This window comes from Falco punctatus, assembly GCF_963210335.1.
Source record: "Falco punctatus genome assembly, chromosome: 10".
NCBI lineage: Eukaryota > Metazoa > Chordata > Aves > Falconiformes > Falconidae > Falco > Falco punctatus.
Window position 1 is genome coordinate 4297600 of NC_137590.1, and position 23531 is coordinate 4321130.

The 23531-nt window shown below is 38.3% G+C and overlaps 1 protein-coding gene across 2 annotated transcripts in view; it reads left to right on the forward strand.

Annotated features, from left to right (window-relative positions):
- The window catches only part of DHX35 (DEAH-box helicase 35), a 30774-nt gene extending 7552 nt beyond the window's left edge, over positions 1 to 23222 (forward strand). Inside the window, exons 7-22 of one of the 2 annotated variants that reach the window (XM_080405966.1) lie at positions 463 to 532; positions 1103 to 1162; positions 3197 to 3309; positions 3660 to 3756; positions 4852 to 5010; positions 6337 to 6547; positions 8270 to 8394; positions 9141 to 9195; positions 14229 to 14324; positions 14720 to 14814; positions 15430 to 15507; positions 16277 to 16406; positions 17113 to 17194; positions 17736 to 17807; positions 20144 to 20282; positions 21446 to 23222. In XM_080405966.1, the coding sequence (XP_080262092.1) occupies positions 463 to 532; positions 1103 to 1162; positions 3197 to 3309; positions 3660 to 3756; positions 4852 to 5010; positions 6337 to 6547; positions 8270 to 8394; positions 9141 to 9195; positions 14229 to 14324; positions 14720 to 14814; positions 15430 to 15507; positions 16277 to 16406; positions 17113 to 17194; positions 17736 to 17807; positions 20144 to 20282; positions 21446 to 21490 (1627 nt within the window). In that variant the 3' untranslated portion in view covers positions 21491 to 23222. The remainder of the gene's footprint in view (positions 1 to 462; positions 533 to 1102; positions 1163 to 3196; positions 3310 to 3659; positions 3757 to 4851; positions 5011 to 6336; positions 6548 to 8269; positions 8395 to 9140; positions 9196 to 14228; positions 14325 to 14719; positions 14815 to 15429; positions 15508 to 16276; positions 16407 to 17112; positions 17195 to 17735; positions 17808 to 20143; positions 20283 to 21445) is intronic. The other variant, XM_080405965.1, reaches the window with a different exon arrangement.
- The last annotated feature ends 309 nt before the right edge of the window (positions 23223 to 23531 follow it).

Below are 23531 nucleotides of genomic sequence, written 5' to 3' on the forward strand. Positions count from 1 at the left end.
CAAACCTGGCAGGGTTTGGTGCTGTGGTTTTAGAGCAAAAGCTAAGTGGGCTTCATGGAGTCTGAATTAACTTAACACTAGTAAATTAAATTTCACTCTCTTTCTGATGCTAATCAAATAAAAGAAAAAATCATCAACAAACACAGGCTATTCTGGTATCCAGAAAGCCTATGCAGTATGGTAGAGAGAGTCCTTTTTTCTTCTACTACTTTCCAAAAGCTAGCCTGAATAAAGAACAGTATGTATATACCACATGTTGTTACCTACATTTTTCTCCCTGCTTTGTTGCTGTGCTTTTGATTTTTAATTTCCACGCTTTTCTAAGTGGATATAAACAGTAAGAGTCCAGCAGCAGATTTCAAATAATGATACTTCTAGAAGACAGGAAGCCTGTCTCAATGATATTGATACCAGTCTCAATCAAACAATTTCTGAAATCTTATCTTTCTGCTTTATTCACAGTGTCCTCATGCTGGATGAAGCCCATGAAAGGACTCTTTATACAGATATTGCCATTGGCTTATTAAAAAAGGTTATTTTTTTAATGTTCTCTGTAACAGTTTTCATTTTCGTCCTTTTTGTTAAGCCTCTGATTCTAATGGCTGATTAGTGAACCCATTTGAGAGAGGGTGATTTCTGATTCCTTATTTATCCTACGGCCTATTTTACATATCCAGCTGTTTAGCTTGGATATTTTACACTCGGGATCCTCTTGTTTTCTTCCCCTGATGTTGAAATGTCTCCTTGGGTGACGTTAACAAAAAGGTACTCTTCATTCTGCTGATGATGATCATGTGAAGTGATCTGATAAGGGGTTGTTGTTGACTTTCAACCTGCTAAAGATCTGACTGCCAATGGAAACTAAGAGTAATCTATAATGATTACCAACTGAGTGCCCTTAAAATGAACATAAAAATTCCAAACAGTCATCAGGTTGTTAGATCTATGGGCTGATATGGGTGCTTCTGTTCATCAGCTGTCTTGTAGTTTCAAAGTATTTTTCAAGAGAAGTTATTGATAATCTGGATGCTCTAAAACTTGGTTCTAGCCTTATAGCTCAGAAAACAGTTTTTTCTCTGGATGTTCTTGGTCTCTATCCTAGGTTCAAAAGAAGCGTGGGGACCTTCGGCTGATTGTGGCTTCAGCCACCTTGGATGCAGAGGTATGGCTCACAGATTTGATTTGAAATAAAGTGACCTGAAGTGGCAGCTCCACTTGGATTTATATACAGCTTATCCTCTGTGCTGCTCGCTTCTGGCGAAGCGTTACTGATGTTTGAGTAATGAAGAAGAGAGGGAGGAGTGTTGGAAAAAAATCTGCTATAGTTAGGTTGCTGTGTTTGGTTTTCATTAGCAAATGTTTTTGAAAGTAAATTTAAATATGAATCTGCTTTTCATATATTGATGCCTTTTTTCCTCTTACTGGTAGCGTTGTGTAAAAAGATGTTCTCTTGACTTTATTTAGCCTAGTAAAAGACATTGATTTAGCTCTGGTTTGCTGATAGCCATAATTTGAGACAACCATGGACCAGAAAAAATAAGTGATAAATAAGTAGATTTAATTTCAGTGAGGTCTTACTAATTTTCTGATAGACTTGTGGCCTGTGGAATCTTACATACCTTATTAAAAACACTGTTAATTTAATTTGGAGTAGGAACAGAATAAATGCTCTCCTAGATCAGAGCAGTGTTTCATCCAGCCCAACGTTCTACCTGTAGCAGCAGCAATGACAGGAGATGCTGTTCAGGGAGAGCACATGAGCCTGTCCCCCTGCTGTGGGTTTGTTCTCTTTGAGCTGCCTCAGCCTCCGCAAAGGTTGAAATAGAGATATTAGACTCACAGAATCACTCAGGTTGGAAAAGACCTTTGAGATCATCAAGTCCAACTGTTAGACAGTACATTCCTGCTGTTTCCTTCTAGTATGTGTTTGTGGACCTGCTGTTTTTTAATTTGGTTTTGACTCTGCCTGATGAAGCTGTAAGTCTGCAGGATGTCATGTGAGACCAATTTTCAGAAGTTTGCCATCTGCTATATAATGAAGTACTTTATTTAATTTCTTTTAAACGTTCTAGTAGTGTGGGATTTTTAAAGTTTATTAAAAAAAACCACCAACAACCAAACAATCAAAACCAGTTTTATATTTAATTTTTCTGTTGCCTTTGATTTTGTAAACCTCAGCTTTGTAAAGCTCAGTCTTCTCAGCTTCTGCTCCCCAAGCAGCTCCCCAGACTCTTCAGTCTCTCTGCACAGGGCAGCTACACCATCTCCTCTATCATGTTCATTGTTTTTCTCTTTGCTTTTCCAAACTCCACTGTGTCCTTCAGGAGATGTGGTGGTGAGAGCTTGCATGTAGCCCTGAAGATGTAGGTGTACTGAGATTTCCTTTGGTTGCAACTATCGTATGCCAAAAATTTTGATAGCATGCTGTGCTTTGGTAGTACTTGCGCTACTATGTATTCTATGCGTTATATTAAATAACATTACAATACTTTGCCTTTGCAAAATTTTAACTGCTAGAAATCTCACGTTTCAAATAGTTTACAGTTAATGTAAAAGTAAACTAATAGGAGCAAAACTATTAATATGACTATATAAACATTTGTTTAAATACAGGAAGTTTATGGTATCTCTGTAGTGGTCATATTATGCATTGTTTGGGTTCTCAAGTGTTCGTTGTTTTGCTATTATGTATTTAAAATATTTTGTGGCAATGAATCTATTTATGAAGGTGTCTTGTGGCAGATAAATCAAAAACTTACATGTCAGCCTTACTCTGCTTTTACAAAGTGAGTTCATTTACGAAGTGTTGTTCAGTAACAGCTGTAAAATGTACTTGCCCATCCAAAAAATGGATGAGAATATGCAAGCCCTTACCCAAAACATTTAGGACCAGTGATTTCTAAGTTTTTAGTTTTGACTTTGCTACTGTTATAGATCCAATAAAAAAATTATATCTGCTTTTTCCAACTGTGTCAGCTGATCTAATTAATTTATTTACCTCCTTTTGATCTTTGCTTTTCAAAGTAATAAACATGAAGAAGGCAACAAATTTTAAATTTTTTTAATTGGATTGGCCCTGTTAAATTTATGAAGAAAACATCCAAATAGTATTAATTTAACTTCTTCGTGTCTTGAAGTTTCTCCCTCATTTTTTTGAAGTATCAAACTGAAAATGTTTGTTTTTATTTTAATGTAGAAATTCAGGGATTTCTTTAATCAAAATGATACCAGTGATCCCAGCAAAGATACCAGTGTGATCCTTACTGTCGAGGGGAGAACGTTTCCAGTGGACATCTTTTACATACAGAGGTGTGTTCCTGTTTGATCTTCCATGTGGCAATTAGAAGAGTGTGCAATTGTGGTATCGTTTTGCCTAGATTAGAGCTCAGAAATTCCCAGGCTGACAGTAAGGAGGTGTAACATTTAATTAGAAAAACATTTGAATGTTGCTTGTAGCAGCAGGGATGTTTTTAAGCTTACTGTAGTGTAAAAGAAACAAATGGATTGCTGAAGGCTGATACCCAGGGAGGCATCATAAACTAAATGTGGTATGGCTGAGGTATAGTGTCCAAAAGCTAGCTCTCTGCTTGTTCCTTATGGAAGTGAAGAGTCTGTACCTGTTTTTCTACTAATATCTCTGCTATTTTCTCTCCCTGTAGTCCCGTTCCAGACTATGTAAAATCAACTGTGGAAACTGCAATGAAAATTCACCAGATGGAGAATGATGGTGATATACTGGCATTTTTAACTGGCCAGGTATGGACATGAGCAATTATTTTTTTTTTTTTGTTTTACAGTGCTGTATTGTGGGCTTTGTGAAGCTGCCTCAGTCTCCTGCTCTCCTTAGCTGTGCTTACTTTAATCTCATTAAAGATGACAAACATTTCTGCATGATGGAGCAGAATTAGGCCAGCCCCAAAGACTGGTAGAAAATGTATGGCCTGGATTTATCAAAGCTCGTGACAGAGATTTTTTTTCTCATTTAGTGCCGTATGCTTTCAGCCTTGTTAATAATTGGAATAAGCATGTGGGTTTTTTTGGCGCTAGTCACACAAAGTTGTTCAATTGACAGTGAGTCATCATTAATAGTTAAGGCAAACGGAATTTGCATTTGTTAGGCTAAACATCTGAAGTCTTTGACAGAAAAAACAAATTACTGTGAGATAAAAATTTACTGGTGTCTTCTGCTCTATTTATGCCTGTCAGCTCACTTTGCAGGTGAGAAGAGTAAATGGGAGGTAGCTTATCATTTTTCCAGTGAGGAGCTTGAAGAGCTTCAGTAGCCTATTGCGTATTTTCAAAATAAATGCTTTGTCCCCATTATTGATTTAACTTTGGAAGAGTGAATTGGGTATCTCGTGAGGCAATGTCTGAACATTTTGTTGTCTGTTTGAGTGAGATGCCACAGCTGATCTTTGAGATTAAATGTGAAGTTGAGCAATAGGCGTTAGTGCTGTTACTGCTCTTGTTTCTGTTGCTGTTACTAATTCCTAATCAAGACCCACAGCATTCTACCCTGTCAAAATAGGTTGGCCTCCCATTTTGTTCTCACAAGTTGAGATACACAGGAAAATATGCCTGCTTCCTTCTGAATTTCATTCAGTCTTTCCCTTGTGATTTTGCTCATGTATTTGTGGTGTGACGTTGTCTCAAATAACAATGAACATAAATATTTATATAAGTATATATTTATTATGAATAGTAATTTAGGTAAGAATATTACAAAATTGAGTCAAAAGATCCTGGGGTTTGACCAATTAAAATGATATAATTTTGGCACATTTTTTTGTATACAGGTGATATTAAAGTGAAACCTTTCTCATTCTGTCCTTTGTCTTGCTCTGACTCTAGGAAGAAGTGGAGACTGTTGTTTCTATGCTCATAGAACAGGCTCGGGCCCTTTCTCGCACTGGAATGAAAAAACATCTCCGTGTTCTTCCCATGTATGCTGGGCTGCCTTCTCCTGAGCAAATGAAAGTGTTTGAGAGAGTTTCTCACAGTGTCAGGAAGGTAAGGCTGTTGTGTATATCTCAATTTCTGCCACCCAGAAGGGTGTCTGCATTACACAGATTTTGTGTGTCAGGTTCACATCATAAGACTATTGCAAATACTTACCAAGGGAGGCTTTGTGTGTCTTCTAACACTACCTGTCAATTTTAAAACTGAACCAAGAACATGTTTTCTGGCTTCCCTTTTCATCTTTGGTCAGTCCTAGACATGCCAGTCCTAACTCTCCTGTCTACCTCATAGACTTCTAAATTTTTAAGTGTCTTCATGCAGTCTTGTATTTGTCTACGTCCAGTTGCAGCTTCTTAAACTCTGAAGTCCTCTACTTTTACCTGTTTTTGTTTATTTTGTGGTCTAAGTGTCTATGGCTGTTTTCCTCCAGTAATGGAAAAATTAGTGACACAGTGGGCAAGTGCTGTATTTTCACCTAAGAAACAAGTTAAAACTTGCTTGGTTTTACTAGAAGAAAAGCCTCGTTTTGACTTCTGCAAGTCTTGTTCAGATATTTAATGTCACAGAAGTATATAATTGGTCATGATTAGTGCTTTCTGCTTAGGCAGAGTCTGTGTTAGGGCTGAGATAAGCTGACAGAATTACACGGGGGTGACTTGTTAGACTCCAGCAGGCACAAGAATTACAAGTAAAATTGTTCATCTGGTATTGGAGAATGTTGAGTATAAATACTTCTTTCCTCTCCAGGATATGACATTAGTCAATTAACTTCCAAGATTTACTTTTTTAATTTCAGGTGAAATAAGGATTAAATTTCCCTGTCATCTGGGAACAATTATTTTTTAATATTTTAGGGACATATATATAACTGTGTCTCTCTGCAGGAATACCGGATGTGGAATGCTTAATCAACTCTGTTCCCCTCCTGTCCTTTGCCTCACTCCAGTGTTAGAAGGAACAGTTCAATATAACTGAGAAGCAGAAAGAAAATATTTTATTTTTTTAATTTAATTTAAAAATATTTTATTTTTAATTAATGTGTAAGAGCTCTTGGTGTACAGTCAGTTAATGTTTTTCGCTGCAAACACTGCCAGTGATTTTCTCTGCAAACACTGCCAAGTTGTTTTATGAAGAGAGAATAAATGTGAATAAGAAAGTGATTGTGAAGCTGTAAAAACTAGGCTTATTTCAAGCTGACAGCTCTTTGTGCTGCATGTTTTGGTATCCTTTTGTACCCTAGAGTGTGTTTACTGGAAGGGTCATATCTGAGATCTTTCATGTGGTTTGTATTTGAGTGCTGGTGCACTGATGCTAGGGCTTGATAGTGTAGTTGAGACTGGGGTGTTCACAGTATCCTCATTGTGTCTGTACCTGTAGGTGATAGTAGCCACCAACATTGCTGAGACCTCCATCACAATTCATGGAATTGCATTCGTAATTGATTGTGGTTTTGTGAAACTTCGGGCCTATAACCCCAAAACAGCCATCGAATGCCTTGTGGTGGTACCAGTGTCTAAAGCTTCGGCTAATCAAAGAGCAGGACGTGCAGGGCGGAACCGCTCTGGAAAATGTTACAGACTTTATACAGGTCAGTAATTTGATGTGTAGGGAGGATGAACTTGCTGGTTTCCATTTTGTTTCACAGTGGTTTTTGTGTTAGATTAAGGAGACCAAAAGTGTGGGGTTTCTGTCAGTGAGAGAGAAATTGCCCTTTGTTATCTCTCTGGCTTGTTTAGAAATACATTGTTCACATGTGCTAAGTGTTGGAAACTGAATTATTTTATGGATCAAAAGCACAAATTGAGCAGGGTAGGTACTATGAGATGGTCAGCAGTTGCAAATCTGTAATGTTAATGCAACTCTTAGAGTGGTGAGTCTACTTTATTTTTTAGTTTATTTTTTAGTGACTTCAGTTGTAGAGCAGTGGCTTCAATTTATAATACCTGCCTATGATGCTCTCTTCTGTGACTAAAGTCTCCCTTAGACTGTGCATCTAACAAAGGCTCTTGAAATCCTTTAGAAAACAGAGGGGAAACTTCTTTGTCTCCCCTTTTCTTAGAAATAGGTGCTAACCCTGAATGCTTGTCTCAAATCAATGACCCTTGTACTACACAAAAATTACTGTTACAAATAAATCCGTTGGCCACCTAGCAGTGTTCAGAAAGCTGCAATCCAACTGTCTCTGTTCTTGGCTGTTTAACGAGAAAAGGCACTGCAGCTGAGCACTGCCATTGCTTATGTGTCTCGGGTTCCCTTTGGTTTTACTCGAGCTTTGAGACTTGGAGAGATCAAGCATGTTCTTTTAAAATGTATGTGTGCTTGCCAGCAGTGGCCACGTTAAACAGAGATGTGATTTATTCTTTAAAGTTGTGTGTCCAATAAGAATCAAGAGAGAATGTCTGCTGCATAATATATGAAGGTTACATAGCTTTTTAAGTATTTTACTGGAGAAACCATAACTGCACTGAAGTTATTTTTGTGTGCTCAAGAGCTAGCCTAATGAGTAGTGCTTTAAGAAACATTTTAAAGGAGAGAGGAAAAAAAAAAGGAAAAAAAAATGCAGAATGGACAAAAGTAGAGAAATGTATGCTATCTTTTTCTTAGGGGAGGTCTGAGGTAGACCAGGGATAGAAGAGTCTAGAAATGAAAACAAATCAAGTGAAAACAAGGTATTTCTTGTTTTGATTTGGAGTTTTAGATTGACATAGGGGTGCGTGTGCCTTATTCTTTACTGCAGGAAAGTTGGTTAATGGGAGGTGCAGAGATTTTGACCTTTTCTAGGCTTAGACTGTATAGCAAACATGCTTTTAAAATGGCATTTTCAATCTTTAGTCTTAATTTTAAATATGCTTTTAAAACTTCTGTTTGTTTGAGGAGCTATTAAAAATAGTGTTCTTACACTGCAAGCATGGTGGTTTTGAACTTTTCCATGCCCTTTCTTTAGAAAAAAAAAATGTACTATTGCACCCTGTCTTTTATTCTCTGATAGAAATATTAAATGGAAGAGAAATAAAGCATTTCCAGATTTCTGTGAAGAATGTATATCATTTCGAATTGAAATATGGGTGGGCCAAGAACAGAATCAGCATTGTAGCTAAAACCATTGATTTTTCTATTTAAGGTATCTTAATTGTAGAGATACTATTATGAAATTGGAGAAAGATCATCTTGGAGTTAGACTTCTATTAAGACCTGTTAAGTATTCATATTCAATACTTTTAACTTGAAGTCGGTATGATTCTATCATGTTCGCTGCATAGAGTAGGAGTTGAAACTCAGTCCCAAATTGCTTTGTTTTCTTCCACAACAGAGGAGGACTTTGAGAAGCTGCCAAAGTCCACTGTCCCTGAGATGCAGCGCAGTAACCTTGCACCTGTCATCTTGCAGCTGAAGGCTTTGGGCATTGACAATGTGCTCAGGTTCCCCTTTCTTTCGGTGAGTCCTAGGCTGTCAATGCTGTCGTCTTCCCTTGGTGTGCAGAAAGATCAGTAGGTGACTCATTGATAATCCACAGAACCAGTAACCGTTGCCCTGTTAATCTGGAAAACGTAACTCATTGTCCGCTATCGGTTAGTAAAGTATGGTTTTGGGAATCAACTAGTGCAAGTGATGTGTGAGACGCCTTAGAAACAACACCTGTTTGTATGTAGCATTTGCTGTTAGAAGTAGTGAGAAGTTGAGAAAGGCCTAGAAAGACAAACTGAGATTCGACAAAACTGTAACTGTAGTCACTTTGCAGTGAATTTATGAAGAAAAAGGGGGAAAAAATTGGTAGCTACAGAACTAAACCTGTGCTTGTCTCTCTTGTTAAAAAGAGTGATATGGGTTTTTTTCAGATTTGCCTTCCATAAAGTTTCTGGCTACTCTTTTAATGATGTGAAAAGCAGCATGGTAGCGTTAGAAGAGAAAGTTCAGTAATTGTTCTGATCGCCACTGGCGTCATGCTGGAGAAAGCCAGTATGCCTTTTCTAGCTCGGATCTTGAGAGCATCATAGTGGTGATGCTGAGCCTGTTGAGATGGCTTTGACTGGCAGCACTGGTGGTCAGTGGAAGGGTGATACCTGAGTAGAAATGTAGGTAGTTAGAACTTGGGGACTTTGCAAAAGAGGAAGGTCTAAGAATTTGAGAAAACACATGTCCTATGATGATAACATTAAGCAATGCACATTTTTTCTTCACAGCCGCCTCCTGCACAGTCAATGGTGCAAGCTTTAGAATTGCTGTATGCTTTAGGAGGTGAGAATATTATTTTGCTTAATTTATAGTTATGTCACAGGAGTTATGAAAAAAAAAATTAATTCAGATTGAATGATTGAATGGACATTAATCAAACTTGCATTTGAGAACTGTGCTTTGAGAAAGAGAAAGTGCAGCCTTGACCGGCTCTTTGTTGGTGTGTTTTTGGTGTGCCTCACTCTCCTCTGGATTTACTTTCTTTTCTGCTGGTTACTCCAGACAGATAAGGAAGCAAAAGGCAGCAATAACACTCTGAGAGGAACTGGAAATCTGGTGCATAGAGTATAAACTAGAATTTAACTGTTTAGATTTGGGCAAGCATGTTATTTTATAGCTATCTTATGTGTCATTCCTTGCACCTTCATAGGAGGAACCAGCTATTTGTTCTTGCTAGGAACACGGCTTTGAGTTGAGGAGGGTGCTGGCTTGATTCTTTCAGGCAGATCTTCTGTTTGTGTTTCTTCAGTACTTACAGAGTGGTATGAAGATACAAATGGAGTTTGGATGTTAATTAGTGTTTAACTCATGCACTGGTCTAAATTTTACCTGCATCACATTAGATATGTTGTTAGATACTCAAGCTCTTGGTGTGGTGCTCTTTCATTTTGTGTTACTGTGACAGTGATGGAAACCTGTAGCACTTGCAAGTATAAGCAAAAAAAGTTGGAAGTAGAGGTTTGACCTCTCTTTCACAATCAGACCTTTTGTAATAACCTGCAATTTAGCAAGCTTAATATAGTTGCTGCTTTGTTTATTCCTTGTTCAGATTTTAAAAAGCATAGTGTATCTATATAATTTTTTTCTGTTAGCATGTTACATGCATTGTCTGATCTTGATGTGTGTGCAGGAACTCTACCTAAACCTTGGAAGTAAAATCTGATGCTTGAATTTGGGAGAGGCAAGTCACTGGAGGCTAGCATTAAACCAGATAGAAAGTCTGCTTCCCGATGGCTTAGTGCCAAAGCCAGTGTCACATGTTAGTTTTCAGACCTTCTCATTGATACAGTTTTGAAGGTATGACTGACAAAAGTTAAGAGCTTATCTAGTTACAATTTTAAAAATGATTTCTAGTCTGTGTCCCTGCTCTGAGTGTAGTATGATGCATGGCGAAAAGGCTACACCTTCTGTAGTGCAGTGCTGTTGGTGCTGGTCCTGCAGCTGAGGCAAAGTTCAAACTGTGCTGATTCTGTTAGCTGTGAATACACATTGCAACCACTAAAAGAAAACCCTGATCATTCCTAAAGGCTGCACATTTCCTCCTGGATGAATTGGAACTGTGTTTTTCACACCCAGTGCCTGTGTTTCAGCGCACAGTTGCTTGCTTTCCATGCTTTTGAATGCCCAGGAACTCATTTGCATGCAGCTCACAGAGGGACCGCTCTGGTTTTACTATTGAACTTTCTGGTTATGGACAAATGAACAGATACACACCAGCTTCTAATGAAAAGAAGAAAAAGCTAGTCTCACACACCCTGAGATCATAATTCAAAGTACTTTTCTCCTATTTAACTGGTTAATAGAATATCTTTTTAAATTATGTTCTCTGAATTACTAATCACAGCTTGTTCTCAAATTCAGGAGAGAGTCTTGAACAGTTAGTCATATGGTTTAGTTTTGGGTAGTTCTGCGAGGGGCAGGGCGTTGGACTCTGGTCCTTTTGGGTGGGTCCCTTCCAACTTGAGATATTCTATGATTCTAAATGTGTTTATTTTGGTTTTATTCATTATGCCCCTGTTGGATACCTACAACACTCAAATCACGCTGTAGCAGGATTTTTATACACTTACATATTTTTATACAGTTTTCAATTCCTTTTTGTTGTGGTAAGTGGAATGTAAGCTGGCTGATTTTGTTTATAGGAAGAACTGTTACATTGTTGGTTTTTTTTGACAGCTAGTTAATTGCTTTGAATGTAACAAAGTTAAAACAGAAATTGACACAAGAACGAGCAAAATGAAACTCTGTTTCACTTTAACTCAGTGTTTGTAGTTATTTCAAAGTTAACAGTGTTCCTCCATAATGTAAACATGAGGAAAAGAGTAGTGTAAAGGAGAGTGTTTAAGTGTTGGAGGCTTTCAGAGGTTTCCGGCTGTTTATACATCCCTTGCAGCAGTCTGCTCTCTTCTTACTCTCACGGAGCTGTAACTCTCTGCTTGGCTGTGATTTTGCTCTGTGCTGATTCAGTTCCATCTTGCAAAGGAGGGTTTCACTTAAGACACTTGGTTCTTGGCAAGCTTTTCAAGCTTGGAACAAGAACCTTCACAGTGGCTCAGAAGCATGTTGCAAGAATGAATTCACAGCCAAAACCACCTTAGGGAAATGGAGAGGAAAGGTCAATAAACTCACTGATTAGCTGTTTGACGTTTTGGCAAAAGTGTTATGCTCATGGTAGCTTCACAGAAAAGTACAGAGCTGGTATTCTTTTGGCTGCCCAGCCTTTGTAGCAAAGCAGAGAAGTGCTGATGTTGGTGTTTAAGATGGAAAGAAATGTGTGTGCATGCGTGTGATATGCAGATTCGCTCTTCAGTTTTTGCTGAAGTTTAAGATTTTAGGTGGTATACTGTGGAGATTGTATATAAGCTGCAGAGGTGAAGTTGCCCAAGCGTTTGCAGGTGCAGTGAGGATTAAATTTCTCTTAGGCAAGTATGAACGTGTATTTCATCATTTGCATTGTAATAGCATGCAAATGTGCAGTTTAGGGTCAGGACCCTGTTGCGCCAACACAGTACCAACAGAGAAGCTCGTGCAGAGCAGATGCTCTTAAGGTTGAGATAGTTCTGTCGAATAAACACATCACAGTTTTTAGCCTGATTATTTTTACAGTGATGCAAACTGATTACATCAGGAGTATCTCTTCTCAGCCTTCTCCTTTGATGCCCTTTTGAAAGTCTGAGTTGTCAGCTGGAGTTTTTTTTAAGCATAATTTAGGAGGGAAATAAGCAGGTAAAAAGTGGCTTTATTTTTAGCTTTTTTTCAAATCCAAGACTTTGTTGAAGATTTGTTTGTAAGTTGTCACCTATCAGAAACAACCACTCTACCTAAGTTTAAAATAGTGTTTTAATCCCTCAGCCCATCACGCGCTAGTCGTTGTTACTTGAAACTTTAGCGCCACAGTGCTTGAATAATCTCTCCTGAGCATGTTCAATAAAAAGTCTTTGCAGTATCTTTTTTCTAAGATCTCCAGTTTTCTATGTATGTATGGATACAGTGGTTGCTTCCGAGATTATTTCAAGGAAACTTCTACCTATTCCGAACGAGCATCCATTGCAGGCCTTTTATCTATATTCAGGCTTACTGCTACAAAGACATCTGTGCATAAGCTATTTGTATATGCATGCAAAATTGCATTGAAATTTGTAGGATTCAGCAGAAGCCAAAGGATTTTGGCTTGGTGCACCTGTAGAAAGTTAAAAAGATGATAATTTCTCCTTTTTCCTACTTAGGAACGCAGTTGTTTTTCTGCAGATGAAAGTATATTCTAATTGTGGTAGCACTTCTCGTATTGAACTGATCAAATGAAAGCTATCTTACCCTAATTTTTGCATTATCTGTCTTTGTGTTTAAATATATTACTTCATCATTTCATTTAAGCTGCCTTTTGTAACTTGCTACTGAGGAAAATACTGTGACATTATGTGAAAGGCCTATTGGGTTTTGTTGGACAGTGTAGGGGTGTGGTGAGTTAATTACTACAGTATTATAATAAGTGAGATGATAACATATCAAATAATAAAGGAAAGTAAACACTTGATAGAGGTATCTGTGGTTTTAGTTATGCTGAGTTATAGGAGGTCTTATTCCTTGACTGGATTTGTGGGTTTAGTTTTCTGCTGTGAAACATAGCTGAAGTACAACTGTGGCTTTTTGTCACCACAGTGTTTGACAAATAATATGTTTATATAATGTGTGGGCCACAATTGTGTTTCCTCAGTCCACTCTGCGGAGGTTAGTTATGAACACTACAGTGACCCAAAGTCCTGTTATTGGGCTCTTGTTAGTCCCTCCTTGTGCAGCTTTTCTCTTGTGCTCTGCCTCCTTGTCATACCTCATACAACTTGGCTTACTTGCAGTTTTCTTTTTCAGTTCTCACTGTTTACTGCCATTTCAGTGAGATTTTTTCTTATTGTTTCCTGTGTCTGTATTTTTTTTAATTATTATTATTTTATGTCCTCTTGCAAAGGAAACGCTTTTCCATTTAAATTGTTCTTTGAAATTTCAGCATAGTGCTCTGGATTATAACATGACCTGGTAGTTTGCATGGGTAAACCTTACTGCAGGTGCCTGACTGCAGGAAGCCATACAAATAAAATGGTAAACATGCAGGGTGGCCCAGTGATTACTGGGAATCAGAAAGCAAGCTGTCATGCCAACCTCCTGTACCATTTCCAGTAAAAAGGTTGTAGTTGGACTGTGGCTGACAGTTCAGTTATTGATGCATGAAGCAGACTAAACTGTAGAGAATCTTCATCAGCTATACATGTCTGATTTAGATTTTATTAAGTTTAAATGATTTTTCTTCATGACCTAAGCAGATATGCCTCAGAAAAAAGACACCCTACCCCACCCCCAGCAGTACTTCCTATTCCTGCAGTTATGCCTGTTGCATGATTAGGCCCTTTTTTTATTCTCATTGGGGCTGCTTCTGCGTCCCATCCCCATGAACAAAGATGCTGCTAAACACTAAAAAGTGATACATAGGTGTAATGGCCATTGCATTGACTTTGACTGCAGGTTTTCTAAATTGTTGGCAGTAGCAATGGAACTTGGTCAAAATGAAGAAACTTGTGCATTCGAGTACGTTTGAAAGAAAAAAAAACAACAAAAAACACCACCAAACCCCAAACAAAAAATGGTGACGCATGGGAGAGTAAATGGGTATTAGAGTGCCTTTAAGCTTAGTTTAATATATATTCAGCAATTCTTAGGTGCATTTGCTATATTTTAGCTTGTTCTTTAGTACACATTACATTCTTAAAGAAGACCCTCTGTGCTATTCTGCCTGTGTCACAGTTACATTTATTAAAATGCTGTAGGTTTGGATATGCACTGCCGTTTAACAGAGCCTCTTGGAATGAGAATAGCAGAGTTTCCTTTGAATCCTATGTTTGCAAAGATGCTTCTGGAATCAGGTAGGAGGAAAAAGAAGTCCGATTTTCTTCATAGTCTTGCAATGAGTAGAGGACACTGCCTCTTGAAATTGTAGTATAATATTATATATTTGCTAAACTTGAAACAAACCTTATGCTTCGTCTTGGTATGGTGTTTAGTGAAAAGAATTGGTTGAACTCGTGGACTTCTCAAATAACAAGTCCAATACATTTAACACACTAGTAAGTCTAACACATTTGTCTTTTAAGTTTTCCATTAAAAACATTCACTGTTACACTAAAAAAATCAGGAGTTTAGGTATTTTGGTTTTATATACTGTAAAAATATATTCTGCTGCTTTTCCTTTATATTTTATATGGGGGTGAGGTGAATGGAAAAATATTTCCTATACTGAATTTCTTCACTTACTCCTCAGGAAACTTTGGCTGCTCCCAGGAGATTTTGACAATTGCTGCCATGATGCAGATTCAAAACATCTTTGTGATCCCTCCAAATCAAAAAACTCAGGCTGTAAGTTTAGTCGTGTCTCATTTTCTTTTTCTTAGTTCTACATTTCTGAATTTCTGCCAAGTATTTTCTAGATAACCCGTTACAGACTGCAAGTTTGTATGAAAATGAAGAAACGTCTTGAACTGTACCTATTGGTTATGGGTGAAAGAAGAAACTGAGTAACAGAGGGAACCTCGAGTCCTTGATAAGTGTTGAAAGCTTCCCTCTGAGGACCAGGAACATGAAAGGTTAAAAACCAGTAATCGTCAGCATAGAGGTTTACAAAAAACTCCAACAACCCAAGTCTCCCCAAACACCACTTCCTTTCAAGAGGAGCAAAAGAGAAAGTATTAGGATGTAGCAAGTTCTTATATAGGTAGCAGGAGCCTAATTTTAATGCATCACTCTCTTTGATTTTTGGGGCTCATTTTCAGTTTGTTTTATGACTTCCAGTTTTAGAAGTGCTCCTGATTACAGATGGGCCAGTAAAATATTGCTATTGTCTAGAGGAACTACCCTATATGGTAGGAATTTTAATTGTCACCAAGAAATATGGAGATGATGGGGACTGAGCGTATTAGCCATGATTTTTGCATAGATCATTCTGCCTATAAAAATGTATTTCTTCTGCTTCAGGCCAGGCAACACAGAAAGTTTGCTGTGGAAGAAGGTGATCATCTCACTATGCTTAATGTTTATGAAGCCTTTGTCAAAGTAAGTTGTTTCAGGTGTAAGTGGATTTGCAGGAATGGGAAGAACCTGAGGTTCTCAGTTATGATTCTGGAAGTTTAACACTGATCTTAATACTTCTCTGCAAGCTGAGGTTTTACTCAATGGTTTTGAAGTGCTGTACCTATTTGGGACAAGTATGTTTTGCTCGTATAAAGCACTTCTTCAACTTCAGCATTGAGTTGAGGCAGTATAACCACTCAAGGGTTTAAATATGACTTCCAGCCCCAAAGCAATCAGTCAGGCACCAACTGAAATCTTGCCCTTTAAATTTTATATCTGCGTAATTCTCTTAGAAACAGCCAAATGCAGAGGCTCTTGGGGTAAGAGCTGGCTTCTAGAGAAGCAGTTCTTTGCATAGAGAAGATCAATGAAAACTGTACAGAAAAGGTTGTTTGTGTTCCAAGGTTGAAAACAGACTAGTTAAAGATATGATGCGTTTGTGTGTGAGAATGGAACGACTGATGCTTTTCTCTTTCACCACATATGAAGAAATGAAGCACATCTGTTTGAAAATACCCCATAGCATTTGTTCTGCTGCTTTGGAAGTTATTTGAAACATGTTTTGTAGTTATTGGAGCTGTGTGTCCTTGTTAGATGCTATGTAAATAGGTAATTTTCAGGGAAAACAACAATAAATATATTGCAGGAAGCAGAAATAAAACAGAACAAGGCTATGTGATCCAGAAGAGATTGGATTTTGGTTTACTGATGGTATCTCAATGTAATTTTGTCTATTCTTCTCACTGTACAGCACAGCAAGAGCTCTCAGTGGTGTCAGGAACACTTTCTGAACTACAAAGGGCTTGTTAGAGCTTCTGTTGTAAGAGAACAGCTGAAAAAGCTTCTCGTCCGCTTTAAAGTGCCAAAGAAGTCCAGTGAAGGTGAAAAAGTGGTTTTTTTAACCTGTTGTTCAATACATATTCAAGGTAGTCTCCAAATTGTCAGTCTGCTTCCTGCTTTTCTTGTAACCTTTGAAGTACATTCTCCCTGGCCTAAAAATAATGTTAATTGAGTCCATTTTTTTTCCTAAAAATGATCACAGTAGAGCATTTTAGCCCATATTTACAGTTAACGTTTAGTCCAGTCTTCATTAGGTAAGTCTTCCAGGAAGAGGTTATAACTGATTATACGTTCAATGGACAGATTTACCAAAAGAGTCATAAATAGATCACCTTGTTCCCTCTTTTGACTTTTCAAAATGCCATTTTTCTAGTGTGTTCAAAATAATGTACAGTCATGGGGTTCTGACATCCAGCTGTGCTGTGCGTGCATGGATGCCATGACTAGTTGTCAGCACTTGTCTCTAACTGCTCTGAAAAATCAGACTTCAATGCTTAGCTGTCACACAAGGTTGCTCTAAGGACTGTGAAACTATTTTCATGGAGACACTAGTGGCAACAGTAGTTTTTCATGTAATAATTTTGATTTGCTGTGAAATTGAAGTCAGAAGAGATTGCAGGGTTTGTCTGCCTTCAAGCCTTTGCTGTCAAAGTGCTGTGAAAAGTTGTTTGAGATGATTAAGTGTTATTTTAGGGATTTTTGCCATTCCGTTGACTCATTTTACAAAAAAAATAATCATCTTTTCAGGTGATCCCGATCCTGTTTTGAGATGCATAGTTTCTGGATTCTTTGCTAACGCAGCTAAATTCCACTCTACTGGAGCTTACAGGTAAATATATGTAGTTTCATTGCAACCGTTGCTTAGTTTAAAAGCTCCTTTGACTGAATAAATCAAAGTGTAATGAAGAAATAGATGCTTCTTAAGACACTTGCAGTAAGGAAGACATGGCAATAGATTTACTGAATATTAGAAATCTTTTATTTTCAAACAGCTTCAATCTTCTCTTTGGCAAATATAAATAAAGTTATTGATAGTAGGAAGCTGTTACTAATAGTAATTAGGCTGTGTTAACATAAGCCAGTGCTGTTGTAGGCAACAGTGTTGTAGCACTTTCAGGCTTTTATCCAGTGCACTATAACACTACTTTTTCATTTAATGTAGATAGAACTCCTTTTAGGGTGTTAAATTATCAGTTGTTCCTTTGGCCAGGGTTTAAGCCTGGTTTCAAATTTTCATTAAATGTGAATGCTTTTAATTTGCTGCAACTCTTTCATTGTAGCCTTTTATTAACATTCTTAGTGGGGATGAAAGGAACCAAATGTTAAACAGTAAATAGACACCCAGTCTGAAATAGTATCTTGCTTTCAAGGACTATTCGTGATGACCATGAACTTCATATCCACCCCACTTCGGTGCTGTATGCAGAGAAACCTCCGCGCTGGTAAGTTAAAGCTGCTTTCAATTTTTTTGTGATCTTTATAAGACATTTTCAGCATCCAGACATTTTCATGAATGGCTTTTCTTCATGAGTGGAGGAATAGATGTAGAAGGTCATGGTTTCCTACAGAGAGAATTCAATTGGTATTTCCTTTGCAACTTTTTGTAGGCAGTATCCAAATAAATCAGGGAAATAGAGTGACATTTAACTGTCAAAAAAACCAGCAGAGGTTGGAAAGCAGAGTCAGGTGACCCCTTTTTTCATGGGCACCATATCTTGCACTGTAAATTGCTCTCTCAGTAGTCTCTGTACCTAGATAGAACTAGAGTTAATGTACTTTTATTAAGCCTATTAGGAAATATCCTGTCAAATAGGTGCTGCAATAATTGCAAATGGCTTGCTAGAAGAGGGTATGCATGTAAAACACATGATGCAAAAAGTTACGGCTGTTTAGCAGATTGAGGAAAGAAATGATTGCACTTTCATATTAGCTGGGATGTTACAATTCCATTTGTATGTCGAAGATGCTCAGATAACAACTAGGAATGTGTTTCTAACTATCATGTCAGCGTGGTCAGCCTGAAGTATTTTGACTCTTGTGTTTTTTTGCTTGTTGCTGACACTTTGAAAGATAAACTTGGCCAATGTCATCTGTTGTCTTTGAATTGGGCCCCTGCAGAAGCATAACTGGTTGGAACATAGCTAACATTTACATTGGCTCACAAAAAAAAAAAAAAAATCCAGTTCACTGTACCAATTTTTTAGGGCTGAGTTGAGCAGAGTGTAACTAAAGTAATTTTTGCCACTGGAACCAGCCTGATTAGCTGCTGTTTTGCAAGTTTTTTAACCTCCTGTCACTGCTATTAAAAATAAAAATAACATGGTTTGTTTAAAATAGTAAAAAGAATACTTTGCAGATATACCTACTGCTGTAAGCTAGAACATTTTGGAAGTAACATCCTGAAAGAGGCTGGGTTATGGGAGAGTGACAGACAGTAAGAAGAACCAATTTGAGAAGAAATTAATATGGAAAGAAAGTCTAGTGGTAGGAGAGTACTGGAAGAATTCTTTTCTCCAGCACACGCCTCCTCCAGGGCTTGGATTTTAGATAATGAGCCTTCAGCAAGAAGCTTCCATCCCAGCCTTGGCCACTTCCAGACATACAGAAAAGCAGAACAGTAGACAGATAGCTGGAAGTTTTAACTCGCAGAAGCTTAAGACAGCTCTTTGTTTTGTACTCTGTTTGCTGTTGGTGACAGCAGTATTGCTGGAGTTTTTGGGGATACTGATTCTGGGCCTGAATCTCTTGTTGGACCCCTGTGTTGCAGAACACGCACAGAGCTGTCTTCCAAGGCCATGTAGTATTGCCACTGCCAGCCTAAACGCTGCTGGCTCGTGGCATCCTCTAAGACAGAAGTTGAGGAATTAGCAACCCTGATTTCAGTGCTGCTGCTGCGGCCTGGGCAACCGCCCTATATTGAAGCCTTCAATTTTCTGTCTGTTACAGTTGTACATAAAACGTGTTCTCATTCTTGTTTGTTTTCCTCACATTTCTCTTTAGTTGCATTAGTATGTCTTGGGCTGCATTTGGCAGAGAATTTTGGACTCTTTCCTCTGTCCTTTTAGGAGCAAAATAGCAATTAATAAGAGACTATGAGCCTTGTGGGTTTGCAGCTCTAGTATAGAAGGCAGATAACGACTTGTGGTCTTGGTGACTAACCCTTCAGAGTGTGGGTTTGTGCTTCCTTGGTAAAAATTACTTTCCCTACCAAAGGGTGACTTCAGAAGTAGGTTGCCCATGCTGGCAGCAGGGATTGAGTCCACACGGCTGTCTGTTTCTAAATCTCTTACCAGGAGATGTTCTGGCAGTAGTTAAAGCTGATTTCTTCCTCTAATCCTTATCTTGCTTGTCTGCAGACAGGCATCAGGCATAGTCATGCTGTGATTTGCGCCCTACTTGTTATGGGTTCAGGGTTTTGGTGCTTTTGACAGCCTTCCTCATGATTACACAGAGTAACTAATATTTGTTCTTCCAAAGCATGGTATGAGTCCCCCTTGGCCCCATTATAAGAAATATTATTTCTTTTATACTTTGTATGCGTGTGTCCTGGTAGTATGTGAAAAGTGTTTTTAATGACAGTCTAAGGGTTGTCTTAATGTAGAGCGCTCTGAACAACCAGAGGTGAAGAGTTAAGAGGCTGTATTATAACTTCAAGCCTCTCCTGTCACTCTGTAAATACTACCACTGGCAGCATGTATGTGAAACTGTCTAAATATGCTGTTAAATATCTCTCTTCATCATTACTTTATAGCAAACTCTTTTTATTTCTTTCTCTTAGGGTAGTCTACAATGAAGTCATACAGACTGCTAAGTATTACATGAGAGATGTGACCGCTGTTGAATCTGCATGGCTTTTAGAACTGGCACCTCATTTTTACCAGCAAGGAACGGTACGGAATCGGCATAAAGCCCAAACGGTACCATTGCTGAATTAGCAGCTCTTGTATCTGAACCTTTTAAGTATTTATGTTTTGTTGTTGTCTGTCTAGTGGTACAAAAGTGAATATGGTTTTGTACATTGTAGTAGTTTTAATATAAAGAAAGAGGATAATAAGTTGGTGCATGAAAGCTTTTTCCCTATTATCCAGCTAACAGACATGATCTCCAAGTTACAAGATAGTGTATCTATCACTCTGGCAAATGAAGCCTTCAGCCATGTTACGGCTGAATATAGGCACTTGGTAGCACTTCTTTGAGTAGCACTATACCTGGGCAGTGGTCCTATTTTGCACGATATTTTAGATTTTATATAAATCTGTATATAAATCTGTAACTTTAGACAAGCATTTTCATGCTTTGCAAATGTTTGTGCAAATCCTGAACCTTTTTTTGAGCATTAATTATGTTTACTGCAAAAAAAAATCAGCTGTGATCTGCTCAAACTTGAAATGGCTTAGAACAGCTGCTATTTGTGCAAACCTTTATTGCAGATTCTGTTGTGTGTGATATACGTATCTTTTCATAGTTGTCATCACGCTTTATCAGCTCTGCCCCATGTGAATCCATCAATCTAGAATTACTCACTGGTCATTCTGAGAACTGGATTGGTATTAAATATTATCTAAATGTTAGTTATGCTGGGAGCTGTTGATACCACATTGCATGTAAATACTGTACAGGCAAGATTACCAAAGTCATCTTGCATGGGAGTTTCCCGTGGGAGATCGGTAACTACTGAGCTTTTTCTTCTAAATTAGTGAAATATTTCCAAAATACTGAGTGAAAAAATGCACTTGCATACCAGACCTATGCGAAACATGTATCTTTCTGGGCATTTTACATGCTGGCAACTTGCTTCCCATGGGAAATTGTTCCTATGCTTGCAGTTAGTACAAAAGTACAAGAAGATGATACTTCATACCAAGCCATACCATCACTTTGGGGTGCACGTGGTTTTTTGATTTCATAGGTTTATTTTATGGGTATATCGGTAACAAGCAGAGCTTGGGAAGGGTGGTCTTTAATGATATTTGTTTAAGAGTTTATTTGACTTGGGATTAAAGACTGAAAGCATTCTAATTGGACTTTTTTCCTAATTGTGATGTGTATGCTAAGCAGTGTTTCTTTTCTTTTCCTGCAGCATCTTTCCTTGAAAGCAAAAAGGGTTAAAGTAGATGACCACTGATTTGACGTGACTTAAGTAAGCCTTGTGACATCAGATGCAGAACTACCAGTGATTTCAAGCTGGCTACAGTCCATTCAGCAGTCAGTTCATCAGTAATTTGAACTTACATCAACTTAAATGTTTAAATGCCTGCCAGGATCTGTAGGGGTTTATGCATGACCAGTACATTGTAAACCTATGTAGAGCTTGCATTGTGGACATTTTATTCTTTGCCTGCTTGACCACTGTTGTTAATCTGGGCATGTTGCTCCTTTTAAATAGGTAGATAAACAATTTAAAAAGTAAGAGGACATACAGGACCACAGAAAACTGAAACCTTCAAGAAGGAAACTGATTTCCTGGAGTGGTACGGCTGCCTTATGAGAGTGGGGAATAGGGTACCCTGCCTCCTATTACCTAGAGCACTGTGACTACTACCGGCCAAACTGAGACTGACTCCTGACAGCAGGAGCTCAGGGCAATGAACTAGCCCTTGAAATGCAAGGGGCTGCCATGGAAACATTGATTTCATGTTGGACCATTCTGAACTGGTGCAGCTTGTGCTCCCAAGCAGTAAAAGCCTCCTGCCTGAGGTCGAGCTGCTCGTGCCTCCCTACGTCCTATGCTGTAACAGTCCTTCTGTAGGCAGAATTTATTAAAATGTTTTGTTTCCGTACAGAAGAGTTCCTGTTTGGGGAGGGGGAGGAAAAGTAGCTCAGTATTTTTAAGAAAGATTAATTTTCTGCTCAGTCAGGGTACTATACGCATAATGTTCACAAACAATCAAATTCAGAGATGAGGTTTTACTTCCCCCCCGCCCCCCTCCAAACAAGGGGAAAGATGTTAGTCTTTCACGGCTTGGAAATACCAGACAATTTCCGCAGGTGTATATCATGGAATATTTTTTTAGCCTCTGTCATTCAGGAACAAAGAAAATACTCTGTATTTTCCTATAAAGAATGCAGTACTATACGTTTCTTTTATTAAGAATCTGTTCTTTGGTGCTTGGGACTCTTTGTGTGTTAGCGAAGAGGAGGATGCTCTGAACAGTTGCTGCTTTAATGGGGACTCCATGGCTACTTTTCAGTCAGGAACTGTACCTTTTTGTGTTTGAACAAGATGGCTTGAATACATTTATTTATTTTTTCCAACCCTATTGATATTTATTTTAGAAACACATTGTTTGAAAGCTTTATTTTTGTAAGGCAACTGATTTGATGAATGTGTGTTTGGCATGTTAACTGTCATTTTATTTTCCTTAAAAAAAAAAAAAAAAAAAGGTTGTAAATAGGCAAAAATTTCTACATAGAACAAATGCCTTCCTCATCACAGGACTGCCTTGAAAACTTTCTTGAGAGCTTCTTTACCTTCTCCCTTCCAAACACCTGCAGGGAGAAAATGTTCTGTCACGTGCAATGTGTGGTCTATTCAGTGTCCACGTACTGACTGCCAGCACAAAAAGATGTACCAGTCTCCATGTATGGCACCAGCAGCATGACAAACCGTGTCACCTTCCTTGTTGTTTTCCCTGTGAACCTCACGTTTGTATTACTCTCCCTCTTAGAGTGGAAGCTCTTTGGGGCAGGGACTGTCTCCTAGCCAGAGCTGAGAGCAGTGTTGGCACTAACTGAAAAGATTCAATTTGCAGGTTTTTTCTCTCTTAAAGGACTGAATATGAAGACTTGTAAAATGTCCGTGTCTCTCTGTCCTCTGGAAGTATTCTTAAGAAAAATAAAACCACTGAATCAAGGAAGCTTGAGAATGTGTCACTTCAGCCTGAGTGGTGGGTGGTTTCCCAGTGTCCTGAGTTGTTGTACTGTGCTGGGCTGAATTTTGATGGGCTGCCAGTGGATGCTACTTCTTTTGCCAGTTCTGAGGATTTCAGGTGTTTCTGAAGAACTCTCTCTGCAGATATTCTTTTGCCTGGCTGTATAGCTGCAGAGTTGTATTGTGGAATGATTGTGACTCCTGCTAAGTTTAGAACCCAGGGATGTACAAGCTTTGTAACATGCTGCAAGTAATTGTACTTTTATAAAGGAACAAGTGCAATAGGTCTTTGTAA